The following is a 12859-nucleotide window of genomic DNA, read 5'->3' as shown; positions in this document are numbered from 1 at the left end:
TAGCAATAAATATATCACGCATGTCCCGTCCCTATGATACGCATGCTCATTCCCGGGGTAGTCCTCCTGCTAAACAAAACGCCCACTAGCCAGCCGTCCCCTCTCCAAAAGTTGACGCTTGTAAAGAGGGATAAAAAGGAAATAAAACGTGTCCAGAAAAGGAGTCACTCCCAAGCCATAAAATGCACTACCGGCGCCATTTAAATCACGTCAAAAACCACATACACCCGCACGGACTAATATCCGGTAGCCCGCCACCATCGTGCCCATCCCTCCCGAATACACCCACGGCCTGGTCCCAATCCTGTGGCGCCCGCTTGCTAACATCATCTATCCCGGTCGCGGCCGGCGGCCCGGGAGGCATGAACGGGTCGGACTCCTCTATTTCCACAACGACGGGTTTTCCGCCGGGCCCTCGCACCGGGCGAGCCTCCTGACCAGGCCCCTGTATCTCGACTTGCGTGCACCGGGCGCGGGGCGTGTCCTGTGTGGATATGCGGCGCTCCTGGAGCTTGATGACCCGCGGGTACGGTGGCGGCAGCGATGCGAAGCCGTGACCCGTGTCGATCGGCCCGTACGGACCCGACGAGGTTGCCGTGGAGGATTCGGTGGCCGACCCGGTCGCGGCGGGTTTCGTTTCCGTGGGCGGTGGTGTTGAGGTGGGGTCTGGTGAGCGGCCAAAGTTTTGCGGGGGGTAGGATGGCCTGTTTTGGTTGTTTGCGTCGCCGGCCCTGGGCTCGGTATACGGTGGGAATGAGTCTTCCGGGGGAGGCTCGGACTCATCGACGGGGGCGGGGCGCGAGGTCGGGGGTGGTGTCGTGGATGATGTTGAGGCGGCAGATGACTCGGACATCGACGGTGGCTTCGTCCAGGTTGAGAAGCTCGAGTTCTGTTGGGCGTATATGAAGAGCTCGAGATAAGTACCGGGCCAGCTGCAGACCCAGGGCCTGTCGCCAGGCTGCGCGAGTCCCTTGCGCTTGAAATTCGATATGCCCGCGCCGATCGAGGCGGCGTGACGGGCCCTCTTCCGGACGTCTAAATCGTCGCCCGATGAGCCGAGCCATACTTCGGGCAGAATTACCGTCTTGTTGTACGAAGCCATCTTGAACCAAGCGGGGCCGCGGCTAGGCTCGAACTTGTCTTCTACTAATTCGAGCTTGAATGGTTCCTGTATGGATGGGGGCTGCTCCCCGTAGTGATAAACACCGTTCGTCATCGTGGACGAACGGTTGGGGTCCAATGAGGCGCGGTAGTCGCCCTTCTCTTTCAAAACAGTCAAAGTCATCAGGTTTGAGATGACGAGACGACAACTCCAGGCTTGGGACAGAGTGGGATTCTGGAAGCACGTGTTCGAAATGCGGTTGGTTAGGAGTGGAAGTCCAAAGGTACCCGTAGCCAGGGGCTGGAGATCTGGTGGCGTTGGGATGGGTGTTGCATCGTATGGCGGTTCCCTAGCAAGGTCAGAATAAGGGCGAGTATACAACGCATACGGGGTGCTATCACTCACCAGGGCCCACCCTGCCGTGATGGCCGCCGCTGTTTGTTGCCCACGACGGTGCCAACCACGGCACCCAATACCACTAACAGCACAACCAAGATAATAGCAGTCAAGCATATCGCCCAGTACGGGATAATTCCGCAGACCTTCCGCCGCATCCAGGCCTGCCATTTCTTCGGTGGCTCCCGTTTTTCTGACACGTCTTCATCCCCTAACCTGATCCGCCGCTGACTGTCATCCGACGTGAAACTGCGGGCCGAGTGGCGTGACCTTGGAGAGTCTAGGTCATCAGTCGACTCGAACTCGGGATTGTTGGTAGCTAGCCCAATACCCCCAGCGCCATATATTGGTGGAATGGTGGATGTAGGCGTCGCGAGAACAGGTGGGATGATTGCGGCTCCGTGCACCGCGCCGTTCGGGCCATCAGCGGCGGCGGCTTTGTGTACATAGGCTTCGTCCTGATACCTAGTGTAAGGGGGCAGCTGTTCCGTGTGACCTCCAGGGCCGATCATGTCTGCGGCCTCTTCACCCTCGGGCCCTACTCGCCGTTGGTACTGGTCGGGGAGGCCGCGGAAGCCAAGAGGAATGGCACCCGTCTGCGGTGCGTCTGGCTCGATGGCATTACTTTGTGCATAAAGTCCGTAAGGGTGGGTTGGCCCCCTCGGCCCGCGGTACGATGCTTCGGACATGGGCGCCGTCGACGATGTTGCCATACTCAATGTTCTTGCTGCCCTCACATTTTGCGGATACATCTGATAGGGATGTGATGCGCCAGATGGCCCTTGATATGGGCTGTCCTGGGGAACGTAAATGGTTGAGGTTGATCTTGTTGAACTCGTCGTTTGGCGGGTTAGCGCATTGGTCTCCGGTCGTACAACTAACGAGTACTGTGGGAGCTGGGATTTAGACGTTGCGGAGGCAGGGTCGCTCGTCGAGGGGGACCCCGAACTCTCCCCAGAGAAAAGGGTCGTGGACGAGGCCGAGGTGAGGGATGGTGATGTCGGGGCTATAGCGTCGCTAGAATCGGTCGGCCGAAACCCATCCGTAACCATGCCTTCGAGGGCGAGGTCGTGCTCTCGGTCTCCATCATCGACTGACTCCCTCACGGACGCCCTGATTGACCTTCTCCGCTCCACTTCGCCGCTCTTGTTGTCCTTTGACTCCATGTCCGGGGCTCGCGCCTTTTACCCAAAACACCGGTGCATGTCCAGATTCCGGGGAGATGGCTATTGGCGATCGCCGACGCTTCAATGGCGAGGGAGGACTCCCCACAGAGTCATCGATGGCCGGTGATTCCCTTCTTCGCAAGTCGGTGGTGTGTTTACGGGTTCGTGCCAGGTCGCGCTTCGTAGGGTCGTCGTTGGTTCCCTCACGATCAGCGTTTGTCGAAGGTATGTTGGCTTTCCTGTGCACCGAGTGTGTAGGTCTCCTGGTGGGCGTTTGGCGGGGAGGGTTGCAGGGATGGTTAGTAGGTGCTCAGGCTGAAATGGGGGAGTAACAGTGAATCTCCGCTGTGGATCTGCACCTTCCGTTCCAAGATTTCAAGAATTCAGCTCACGGGTCCAATAGGGCCGAGTAGAGAGAGAACAGCCAGATGAATCGCAGAGCGCAAAGAGAACTCGGACAGTTCAGGGACAGCACGCAGTCTGGACCTGGACTTCGAAACTCGAGATCGGGCACCGCGATTGGTGGATGTTGTTGGTGGGTCTGACCGGAGTCCCGGGGGGCTGCTTGGCGTGCTATCAGATGGGGCAAGATGGGCAGGTCGAAACGCCTCCACGCCGTGCACGCCCACAGAATTCATTGCCGTGATGGTGGTGGGCCGCTGCAAATATTTCTTTCCAAGCCGGACATGGACAAACGCCCTCTTCTTGGCGGCATTTGAGGTGACGCCAAGCTGCTGCTTTTCAGGGTGATCCCTCCCAAACGACCCCCTTCAGACTCTCCGACCCTTGAGCTGGGTGGCTGGCCGCCGGAGGAACAAAGATGTCGTACCTGTTGTGTAGTGTAAGTGGCCCCGCACCCCATCGCCCGATTTCTTGATGATGGCTTTGTTGAGGTCACTCTGACTTGCGAGCACGTTTTTAGTCCGGCATTGAAGCACAGAACGGAACTGGTCAGCCTGGCTTCGGAAAGCATCTGCAATCTATGGCCCGTAGCCGACCAATCTCTCCCGTGCCTGGGATTTGCCGGTGATTGAGCCGATGAATAGATTTAGATGGGTGGAAGGTGGGAATCTGGGGGGTGCAGCCGAGTGGCTGGCTACTTGGTACATCGCCCTCGGGTATGGAGTAAAGAGCGTGGGCTTGCCGACAGAGTAGGTAGTGTATGCTAGCTACCGCAAGCTCTGCTCGTTCGGGAGACCGGGAATGATTGATCGAGGTTCTTTAGGGAGGACTAATCTGTGCCCGTGTCCCTTTCGTTCGAGGAAGTCGATTCATGCCAGGGACACAGTCCGCTACATAGCTAACCGGATAGTTAGCGTCGAAGCGAGCTGCAGCCGATCGACGGTGAAAGATGAAATCCTGGGGTGCATCTACGTCATTTTCTTGGTTATTATTCTGCAGCGGGGATATGCAAGATGAGTGCTTAGAGTTGGAAAAAAAATAACTAAAAAAAAATGAAAGGAACACCTCTCGGTTCATTTCATACTTCTTCATCCTCGATCTAAAAAAGCAGGTACATCCTGCACGAGGCCTGGCCAACATGGAAGAGCCAGGGTGGATTCGGACATTTTGTGGGGTAGCGGAATTTACCGCTCCGTTCGTCTGAGTGAACGAATTTAAACAGACTCGCACTGTGCCAGCTTGAGAATCTCGCTCGGTAGTTGAGGCCTCGGGCTGCTCGTGCATGATCTCTTCTTCCGCAACCATCGCTTCAAGAGGAACGAGGAGCACTGAGCAGGGAAGTCGCTTCTTCTATCTCAATGTCGTAAACCGGAATTCACGATCATAAAGCTTCAAGTTGCAAAACCGCAGCACGCAAAGCATGCACAACTGGCGTGTCAAAATTCCGCCACTGTCTAGGTATTCTTCACGACCTCCATCCTCCATCGACTAATGGTAGGAGCCCGTCGGGTGGTATTGCTAAATTTATTCGGCACTGGACACAAGGGTGCCGTTTGAATGGGCAAGAAGTATGCTGATTGATTCAAGGCTATTGCAATTGACAAAGAACAGTGAACACATTTTTTCTCTCGGTAACTCTCTGGACTCGAACGGCGACCTTCGAAGGCGCCGGAAGACGGCGTCACTCGCCTTGCAACCCCGACTCTCGCACTTACCTTGGTCACACAACGTCTCCCAAGGGCGCGTAAAAAATTGGAGACCAACCATGCTTGACCAGCCTCGCTGGCCTCGTCGTCGCCCACCCTCCCGCGCTGAGAGGTGTGCCATCGAGCCCTTAATTGGCAGTTTGGTTCGTTGTCGCAGCCTTACTCCAACCCGTCACCACCATCTCGAAAGATTTCACCTCTCCAAAACCAACCAAGGCGACAATTTCACGAGGCTACCTGCAAGTGCAGCAAGGCATCCGAATTGATTTGCCCCGCGTCTTCGAGACACGTCGAGGAATTGTACCCTGTAGCCCGACCCCGCGTGGGTGCGACCTCGAAAAGAGGAACGGGAGCCATCTAGCCCCACTCTCATGTTTGGTGTTTGTGTCATGAGTTTTGGCATCTCTTCATGGAGACAGACAGACCTTCACACACCCGAAGTTCGTGTCCCTGAGCACCCAATTCCGTCTAGATCTCGCTTCCAAAAGCGGCTGGGGATGGCCGCAGCACGGGTGCCCGCGTCTTGACCGCCAAGCTGCGATGCAGAAGGAAACCAGCTGCAGACCTCGAGCCTGTCAGCGCCTTCTTCTCCAAAGCAGGGCGTGTGGCTGATGCAAGAGAGAGGGCCTCGAGAAACATGGATCACCAATCGATCATTGCCCGGTTTATGTGCCAAACGCACCCTGAGAATGTCGATGGCGAGGCTCCGGGGCGCCGGGACGAATCAATGCAAATGGATCTCCTCTTTACCAGCCAAATTGCGATTCTGTAATGCCCGCAGCGCGTGCGACTGCGGTTGGAACGCTGTTCGTCGTGTCTACTTTGGGACCTAGACTTTTGGCGTGTGAAACCAGATTCTGGGCGCTACAAACGACGTACGTCAAGCTAAAGCAGAGACACCATGCAGCTTGGACGCGCCCGCTGTGCCCGGCTCAAGCGGGCATGCGGCGCCTTTCATCACACTGGCAAGGTGAGCTCCCCAAGCGCGCTTCCATTTGTACTGTCTATATTTCAAGGCAACGCCCGGCTTGCTTTTATCGATCCTCCTTCTCTCCTTTCTTAAACTCTCGCGAGAACACTGCCCTCATTACACGCCTTAAACTTTTGCCTTACACGTTTGCCCTGTCCCAATTGGTCTGTAGACCATCTCAACTCGGCGTGGGACCAACATCCCATCCCTGCTTCAAGACACAGTAAGGCTGTGTCTTATGAACGCTCCGGGATCACAGAACATCACACCCACGAAGACCCCTTTTACCCACATCCACCATGTCAGGCCGCTCCAGCGGCTCGGGCTCGAGCTCGCGGGCCTCCGGCGATTACAAGGAGCTCCGCCTCCCCAACAGCCGGTCCGTCAAGGCCCTGATATACTTCTGTGGCCGCGACCCCCGGAAAGCTAAGAGCGTTCGCCGCTACTACGACGAAGATTTCGATACCCGGAGTACCGGCTCCGGCGGTTCCGGCAGCTCCATGTTCTCGTGGTCCAGCGCAGCAAGCCAGGTTTACCTGGTCGAGACTACCGCTCCCTACTGGTACATGGAAGAACCAGCTTCGGTCTCGTATTCGGCTCCTCCCAGGAAACATAAGTCCTCGAAGAAAGGCAGAACCTCTCGCACTTCCCAGCGTACCGCCCCCCCTGCCGGCACGTGGGCGAGGCATGCCAGGGTTGATGACGAAGACGATGACGACTACGACGACAGCAGTAGTGACGGCAGTGCCGACGACTACGGCGGCCAAAACCCCGGTCCGTTCCCACATCCGGGCATGCATCCCGGTATGCATCCCGGGATGGCGCCCGGCATGCCGCCCCCGCCGGGACCTCCGCCGGGTGCTTTCCAGCCCGGGTATGGGTACCCGCAACATGCCACTCCGCACCCTATGCCTCCGGCCGGCTACCCCATGCCCCCTCCACCCCAACCCGCACCGGGCGGCATGCCACCACCACCACCCCCTGGAGGCCATTTCGTACCCGGACGAGGGGGCGTCCAGGTGTTTGTGGAATAGCTAAGCATTGGTTTCGGAGTTTGGGCACTTCGGGCGATATTCGCCATACGGTTCATTCAAGGCGTTTCTTTGGCGTTTTCCCACATTACGTTTCAGGTCGGGCTTCGGGCAGGCGAGATTCCCGTGTAACATCACCTATACGCCGGCATAGCATCCGGGCAAACAGAACGGATAGTTCTTTTCGGATCGGATGCCAACTTCATCGGTCCCCAATTGGGGCCTGTTCTTCTTGGCGGCAGAAGATTTATCTGACATAATGAGATGTGACTTCTCTTTGGCTGCGCCCACGCATGGCTCACACGTAATGATTCGGACTCGCCGTCGAGTCGTTCTGGCAGTCGTTTTGGAAGTCCCCGCGCCTGTCCCTCGATCGGGTATGACTTGAACACCACGAAAGACAGTGTGCCCACTGCGTCACTACAACACCGACTACAGTGAAGCAGCCGGCAGCCGGCAGCCGACACCCGACATCAGAGGAGGTGTTTCTGGCGTGTAAGTAACCCTAACCCCCGCGACGTCCGTCCGCGCCGCACCCGGGTAGCAACGGCGCGAACACAGCGCTTCACATGGCGTGATAACTCTAACGACTGTGTAGACGCTGTGACGGTGAGTCACGGCATCGGCGCGTATTGGCGCCCTCGTTTCTACATAGCTTGGCTACGGGCACAGATATGGACTTCCCGTTGCAACCGGATGTGTCATCAACACCACCATCGCTTCCATGACACCAAACGGAGGGAGCCCTTCTTGGCGAACCGAAGTGAGGTTACTCAAACTCGCCGCTCGTGTGCTCGCGCGCTCCGGCCGTGGTGGGGTAACCACCTCTCGCCATCGGTCAAGGCGGGGTAGGCCAGCGCACCGGCCAGGTCACGATCGGTCCCGGCCTGCCCTCGCCTTGCGCCACAGTGGTGCATGCATTTGTCCCACCTTGATGACCGCATTTCCTCCGGGGCGCTGCACGGGACGGCATAGAACTTTCTTCGGGATGAGGCAGCCGCCTGCAGTGGGTTCTGGCAAATCACTGACTCTAGGTTCCTGTGGTCCGCAAAGTTATTCCCGGGACAAGGCGCTGGGAGATGAGGCCTTCGCCAATCGCCAATCCGATCGGTTTGCGCGACTTGAACAAATGGTACCCAGTAGCCAAAGACACTTCGGCCACGACTTGGAGGCCCCAGCAGAGGACCAACAGGAATAAAATATAAGAAAATCCGCGGGGGAAGGGGGGAAAGAATAAGTAAGGAGCAGTACTTTGATCTCCAAGCCCGAAAAGTGTCGTAGTGTTGTTGGAGTACAGATTACAGATTACGTTCAACCAAGTCTCGACACGCCACAAACTCAGCTCAAGAAGCACAAAACGCAAGCTTCAAATTTGGCGAGACGTGGAATTCCAAGTTCTTGAGGTAACAGCCTAGAATACTATTATGTAGTCACTATAGTGTACGAATAATCAAGGTGAGTGGAAGAACTTGCCTGGAAGTCTGGAACCACCTACAAACAGCTCGGCAAAAACCCCAGTGACTTTCCCACTCATAGGGCTGGCTGCAAGGCCGACGATCCCACACACCCACGCTCGCCACGCCGCTTGCCCCGCCATGCACACGGTTGAACTTGCCGCCCAAGAACGCCTCACCGCCCCTCGGACAACGTCCAATCTCCATGTCTCATCCCAAGAACAGGCTTCCTGCTCCTGTAGCGCATCTTGCCGAACATCATGCAGGCGAAGCCTGATGGAGCCTTGATTAGGCCACCGACATCGTTTTTCGATGCAACTCACTCAGCGCATTGCTTGGCCTGATCGAACCCGATTGACCTGAGACGGGAGCCTGAGGAACTTCTGGTGCGCGCACGCAAGGCCTTACGACACAGTCCACAATGGTGCGTGGGTGACGACGAAACCTCACACCCGACAGGGTTCTATTACGAAATCGGTCGATTGGCTGCCTAGGGAAGAGTCCATACCACCCGCGCGAGTTGCACGGTGCAGAGGAACTACCTCGTTAGTATACATACGGCTCGAAATTCATGCCGCAGCCAGTCATTTAGGACGCCAGCTCGGCCAGTTCGGCGAGCACTAAACGGGTATGACTCCGTCCTCAGAAGATCTTCATGGTGGGGTTTCGCACCCTCGTGGCCCGCCGGCGGCCGGCATCATCATCCCGCCACTCTGTGGGGAGGGGCGAGGCTGGCCGACCGTGTAGCTTTGTTCACGTCGTCCTCGTCTTTGTGGTCCTCAACCTCACCGGTGGAAACCCAAGGGCGTGCGGGAATATCGTAGCTCAAGGCACCGCATCGGAGGGGGCCGTTTTGTCGGGACGGCCGCCGGGTTTTCGTAGCATGCGATGCGGATGACGCCGCCCGCCCGGAAAGGCGCGGAGGGTTTGGGGGCCATGGCAACCGGGATTCACGGATTCACTGCATCCAATGCCGGGATGCGGTGTCAACGTGCGGCTGTGTATGTACCTACATTTTAACAACCAACAGAACGGCCGCAGCCAAGTGTATGAGATGGGATGAAAAATGGGATGCCTCACCGGGCCTTGTTCAAAGAGGGCCTTCTTTGCCGTGCGTCTGCCTTCGGTGGTGGAGTTAAATAAGCGTCATGAGGACGGACAAGCCAACCACGATTCTAGATCAACAACCTACCCCAGACCGACCTGCCCCAGACCTGCCTTGCAGCAACGCAACGAGAATCCTCCACGCAAGCATCCATCCACCTTCGACCAGGGCTCGTGCTTCAATATAAATAAGGGACAACCTCCCCTCAACTTCCCAACACCTTCAAGCTGTATTCCTCCGACTTCTTAGATCCCTTCCCCTCCAGCCCCTTCTCCATATTCTCATCAGGCTATCATTCCTACTCTGTTACCCGGCTGCTCGAGTCACTCACCATGGAGACCTTCCCACCGTCCCCCGATGGGGGTGAGGAACTTGGAACGGGCGTCCCGCAAAATTACCTCCTAGACCTTTTCTTCCCTGGATTTTCTGGTATGTAATTTTGAACTTGCTGCAACTTACAAATATAATTAACACCAATGGACAGTATTCTCCTCGGCCCTCAACAAATACCTCCATATTGACCTGAACTTGTACATCCCGCTGGTCCTCCTTTTCGGCGGACTCACCTTCACATGGCGTTACTTCAGCGAGTACTTTTCAGACCTGGCCGAATCGCACCTGATGTCGTGAGTTAAAATTCCGGACCATGCTTCATCGCCGAGGCTGGCTAACCATGTCCTGTGAAGACGGTGTGATGTTCGCGTCGATGATGAGATCTTCAACTACCTGATGGCCTGGGTGTCCAACCAGCGCTTCGCTCAGGGCGCGAGGAGATTCGTTGTGAACACAAACCTCAATAGTGTGAGTGCAAGCCCCGAAATGGGTGAAAAGGAGAATTATGGCTAACATCATTGATAGCGATCCTGGTATCTGTACGTGATCATCTTGAGTGGCACCGTCCAATAGCCTTCCGAGTATGTCAGAATGAATAAGCCGACTAACTCTCTTAGCAGATGGCGCAGTTTCGACGATGACGAGGAGGGCGAGGAGGGCGAAGAAGGCGGCGCAATGGGGCAGAAGAAGAAGGCCCTCGCCTACACGCCCACGTTCGGCAGCCACTGGTTTATCTACAAGGGCCACATCCTCTCCTTCCGCCGGACGCAGAACCAACAACAGTCGGCGTTCATGACGGCCAGCGAGCGCGAGGAGATCTCCATCTCGTGCTTCGGCCGGAACCCGACCATCCTCAAGGAGCTCCTGCACGAGGCGAGGGATGCGTTCCTTAAGAAGGACGAGGCCAAGACGGCCATCTACCGGGGCACCTCCAAGGCCGGGAGCTCGGAGCCGCAGTGGCAGCGGTGCATGTCGCGGACGTCGCGGCCCTTCTCCACCGTCATCCTGAACGACCAGCTGAAGCAGGACCTGATCGACGACGTGACCGACTACCTCAACCCCACGACCCGGCGCTGGTATGCCAACCGCGGCATCCCCTACCGCAGGGGCTACCTGCTCTACGGGCCCCCAGGCACCGGCAAGTCCTCGCTCAGCCTGGCCCTGGCGGGCTTCTTCAAGATGCGCATCTACATCGTCAGCCTCAGCTCCGTCACCGCCAACGAGGAGAACCTGGCCACGCTCTTCGCCGAGCTGCCGCGGCGCTGCGTCGTCCTACTCGAAGATATCGACACCGCCGGCCTGACACACACGCGCGAGGACGGAACACAGGCCCCCGTGGCTCCCGCCAACGCCGACGGCGACGAGGCACCCAACCCCCGCCCGGCGCAGCCCGGACAGCCAGCCGTCCCCAACCCCAACGCCTCCGGCCGCCTGTCCCTCTCGGGCCTGCTCAACATCCTGGACGGCGTCGCCTCGCAGGAGGGTCGCGTGCTGATCATGACGACCAACCACATGGAGAAGCTGGACAAGGCGCTGATCCGCCCCGGCCGCGTGGACATGATCGTCAAGTTCGACCGGGCGGACGCCTCCATGACGTCGCAGATCTTCAAGGCCATCTACGCGCCGCTCGAGGGCGACGACGCGCCGGTCCCGGGCAGCAGCAGCAGCAGCCCGGCGGCCGGTGGCACCGGCACCGGCACCGGCGCCGACGCCACGCCGTCCACCTCGCGCGCGCTGTTCCAGCTGGAGCGCAGCATCAAGGCGGCCGTGCCGCGGCTGACGCCGGAGGAGGAGCGCAAGCGGGAGGCGGCGGTGGCGGAGGCGGCGCGCAAGAAGGCCGAGACGACGGCGCGGGTCGGGGTGCTGGCGGGCGAGTTCGCGGCCAAGATCCCCGCGCACGAGTTCTCGCCGGCCGAGATCCAGGGGTTCCTGCTCAAGAACAAGCGACACCCGGAGAAGGCGGTGGCGGGCGCCGAGGAGTGGGTGGCGGCGACGCGCAAGGAGAAGAAGGAGAAGGAGCTGAAGGAGGCCGAGGAGAAGAGGGAGGCGGAGAAGAAGGAGAAGGAGGAGGCCGAGAAGAAGAAGAAGGAGGAGGCGGAGGAGAAGGAGAAGGAGAAGGAGAAGAAGGAGAAGAAGGGGGGGAAGAAGAAGCGGGCTTCGAAGAAGTCGTCGAGGAAGAGCAAGAGCAAGGAGGCGGCCGGGAGTGGCGCGGACGAGGGGTCGGCTTCTGACCCTTCGTCGTCTGAGGCCGAGAGCGAGTCGTCCGAGTCGGAGCGCGAGGAGAAGAAGTCGTCGAAGAAGAAGCGCAAGTCTCCCGCCGCTGATCCTTCCGCTACTCCGGCGGCTGCTCCTGCTGCTCCCCCGGCTGCTACCGCCGACGTTGCCGTCGCCCCTGTCGAGCTGGAAAAGAAGGACGCGTCCGACTCCAAGGTGGAGCCCGTCGTCGTCGTCCCGACTATCACCGTCGACACGGTCAAGGCGAAGGAGGCCGCTGAGCTGCCGCTACGGACCCCGGGCGCTGATTCAGGGTATGGGACGCCATCGGAAGCAAGTGCCGATCGCGTTGTTGAGGCGCGTTGAGCCTTCTCCGACCCCTGATTATCGGACCATGGGTACGTAATCTGGATGGCGTCAGAGGTTTTGGTGATGTTACCTACTGTTTTGGGGGGTTTCGCTTGGGAGGGAGGATGGTTGGTTGCATAGAGTGGAGTTCTGGGGTTTGGAGACCGTTTGTTTTGGTGTTTTCATTTCTTGGACAGAGCGGGAGAGGTAGAGCCTCGGAGCAAGAGATGGTGTGAGGTTGAGAATACCCCGTCCGCGAGGCCGGACTCGGGGACCAGATACTATCGCAACTTAGTCATTGGATATTTGCCTACAGATAGCGTTACGGTTATCAGAATGCCGAAACATACCCACCATGGAAATCAAATCTCAAGTTACCTACCATTTGTTCATTCCGTGCATTTCAATTCTAGTTTTTGCTCTCCTGTTGTGCTGCAGTGGTTTGAGTGTTTGAATGCCCTCAAGTGTCGTCTGATACTTCAAAGTCTAGACCGGCGATCATTGGCGGCCGCTGACGAAGCGGGATTGGGAACCCAGTCTTTCGCAATTAACAAGACGGGTTCCAGACTGTCACGGTGCTCAGCCACATCGGCGCCGCGACATCTTTTTTGGTGGAGGGGACGGCTCGACGG

General features: G+C 57.9%; 3 protein-coding genes across 3 annotated transcripts; 2 read left to right on the top strand and 1 right to left on the bottom strand.

Moving 5' to 3' along the window:
• Positions 1-205: 205 nt before the first annotated feature.
• Positions 206-2250, bottom strand: B0H64DRAFT_419921 (uncharacterized protein; the record flags this gene model as incomplete). Its single annotated transcript, XM_062805420.1, has 2 exons — positions 206-1451; positions 1508-2250. 2 exons carry the CDS (start codon positions 2248-2250, stop codon positions 206-208), a joined length of 1989 nt encoding a protein of 662 aa, XP_062656253.1.
• Positions 2251-5823: 3573 nt separating this feature from the next.
• On the top strand, positions 5824-6871 carry B0H64DRAFT_236492 (uncharacterized protein). Its single transcript, XM_062799799.1, has one exon. It carries the CDS (start codon positions 6042-6044, stop codon positions 6774-6776), a length of 735 nt encoding a protein of 244 aa, XP_062656252.1. The 5' UTR covers positions 5824-6041; the 3' UTR covers positions 6777-6871.
• Positions 6872-9395: 2524 nt separating this feature from the next.
• B0H64DRAFT_468120 (BCS1 N terminal-domain-containing protein) lies at positions 9396-12439 on the top strand. Its single transcript, XM_062807736.1, has 5 exons — positions 9396-9761; positions 9817-9958; positions 10019-10133; positions 10191-10204; positions 10286-12439. Exons 1-5 carry the CDS (start codon positions 9665-9667, stop codon positions 12243-12245), a joined length of 2328 nt encoding a protein of 775 aa, XP_062656251.1. The 5' UTR covers positions 9396-9664; the 3' UTR covers positions 12246-12439.
• The last annotated feature ends 420 nt before the right edge of the window (positions 12440-12859 follow it).

The sequence above is a fragment of the Chaetomium fimeti genome (genome assembly GCF_033439085.1).
Source record: "Chaetomium fimeti strain CBS 168.71 chromosome Unknown B0H64scaffold_7, whole genome shotgun sequence".
NCBI classification, from domain to species: domain Eukaryota; kingdom Fungi; phylum Ascomycota; class Sordariomycetes; order Sordariales; family Chaetomiaceae; genus Chaetomium; species Chaetomium fimeti.
This window is presented reverse-complemented; position numbering and strand designations above follow the sequence as displayed.

What these genes read in the sequence shown, in the direction of transcription:
- B0H64DRAFT_468120 (XM_062807736.1), top strand. Translation starts at nt 9,665, where the DNA reads ATGGAGACCTTCCCACCGTCCCCCGATGGGGGTGAGGAACTTGGAACG. An exon ending in TTTCTTCCCTGGATTTTCTG is followed by an intron (nt 9,762 to 9,816) that starts GTATGTAATTTT and finishes ACCAATGGACAG; the next exon opens with TATTCTCCTCGGCCCTCAAC. An exon ending in GCCGAATCGCACCTGATGTC is followed by an intron (nt 9,959 to 10,018) that starts GTGAGTTAAAAT and finishes TGTCCTGTGAAG; the next exon opens with ACGGTGTGATGTTCGCGTCG.
- B0H64DRAFT_236492 (XM_062799799.1), top strand. Translation starts at nt 6,042, where the DNA reads ATGTCAGGCCGCTCCAGCGGCTCGGGCTCGAGCTCGCGGGCCTCCGGC.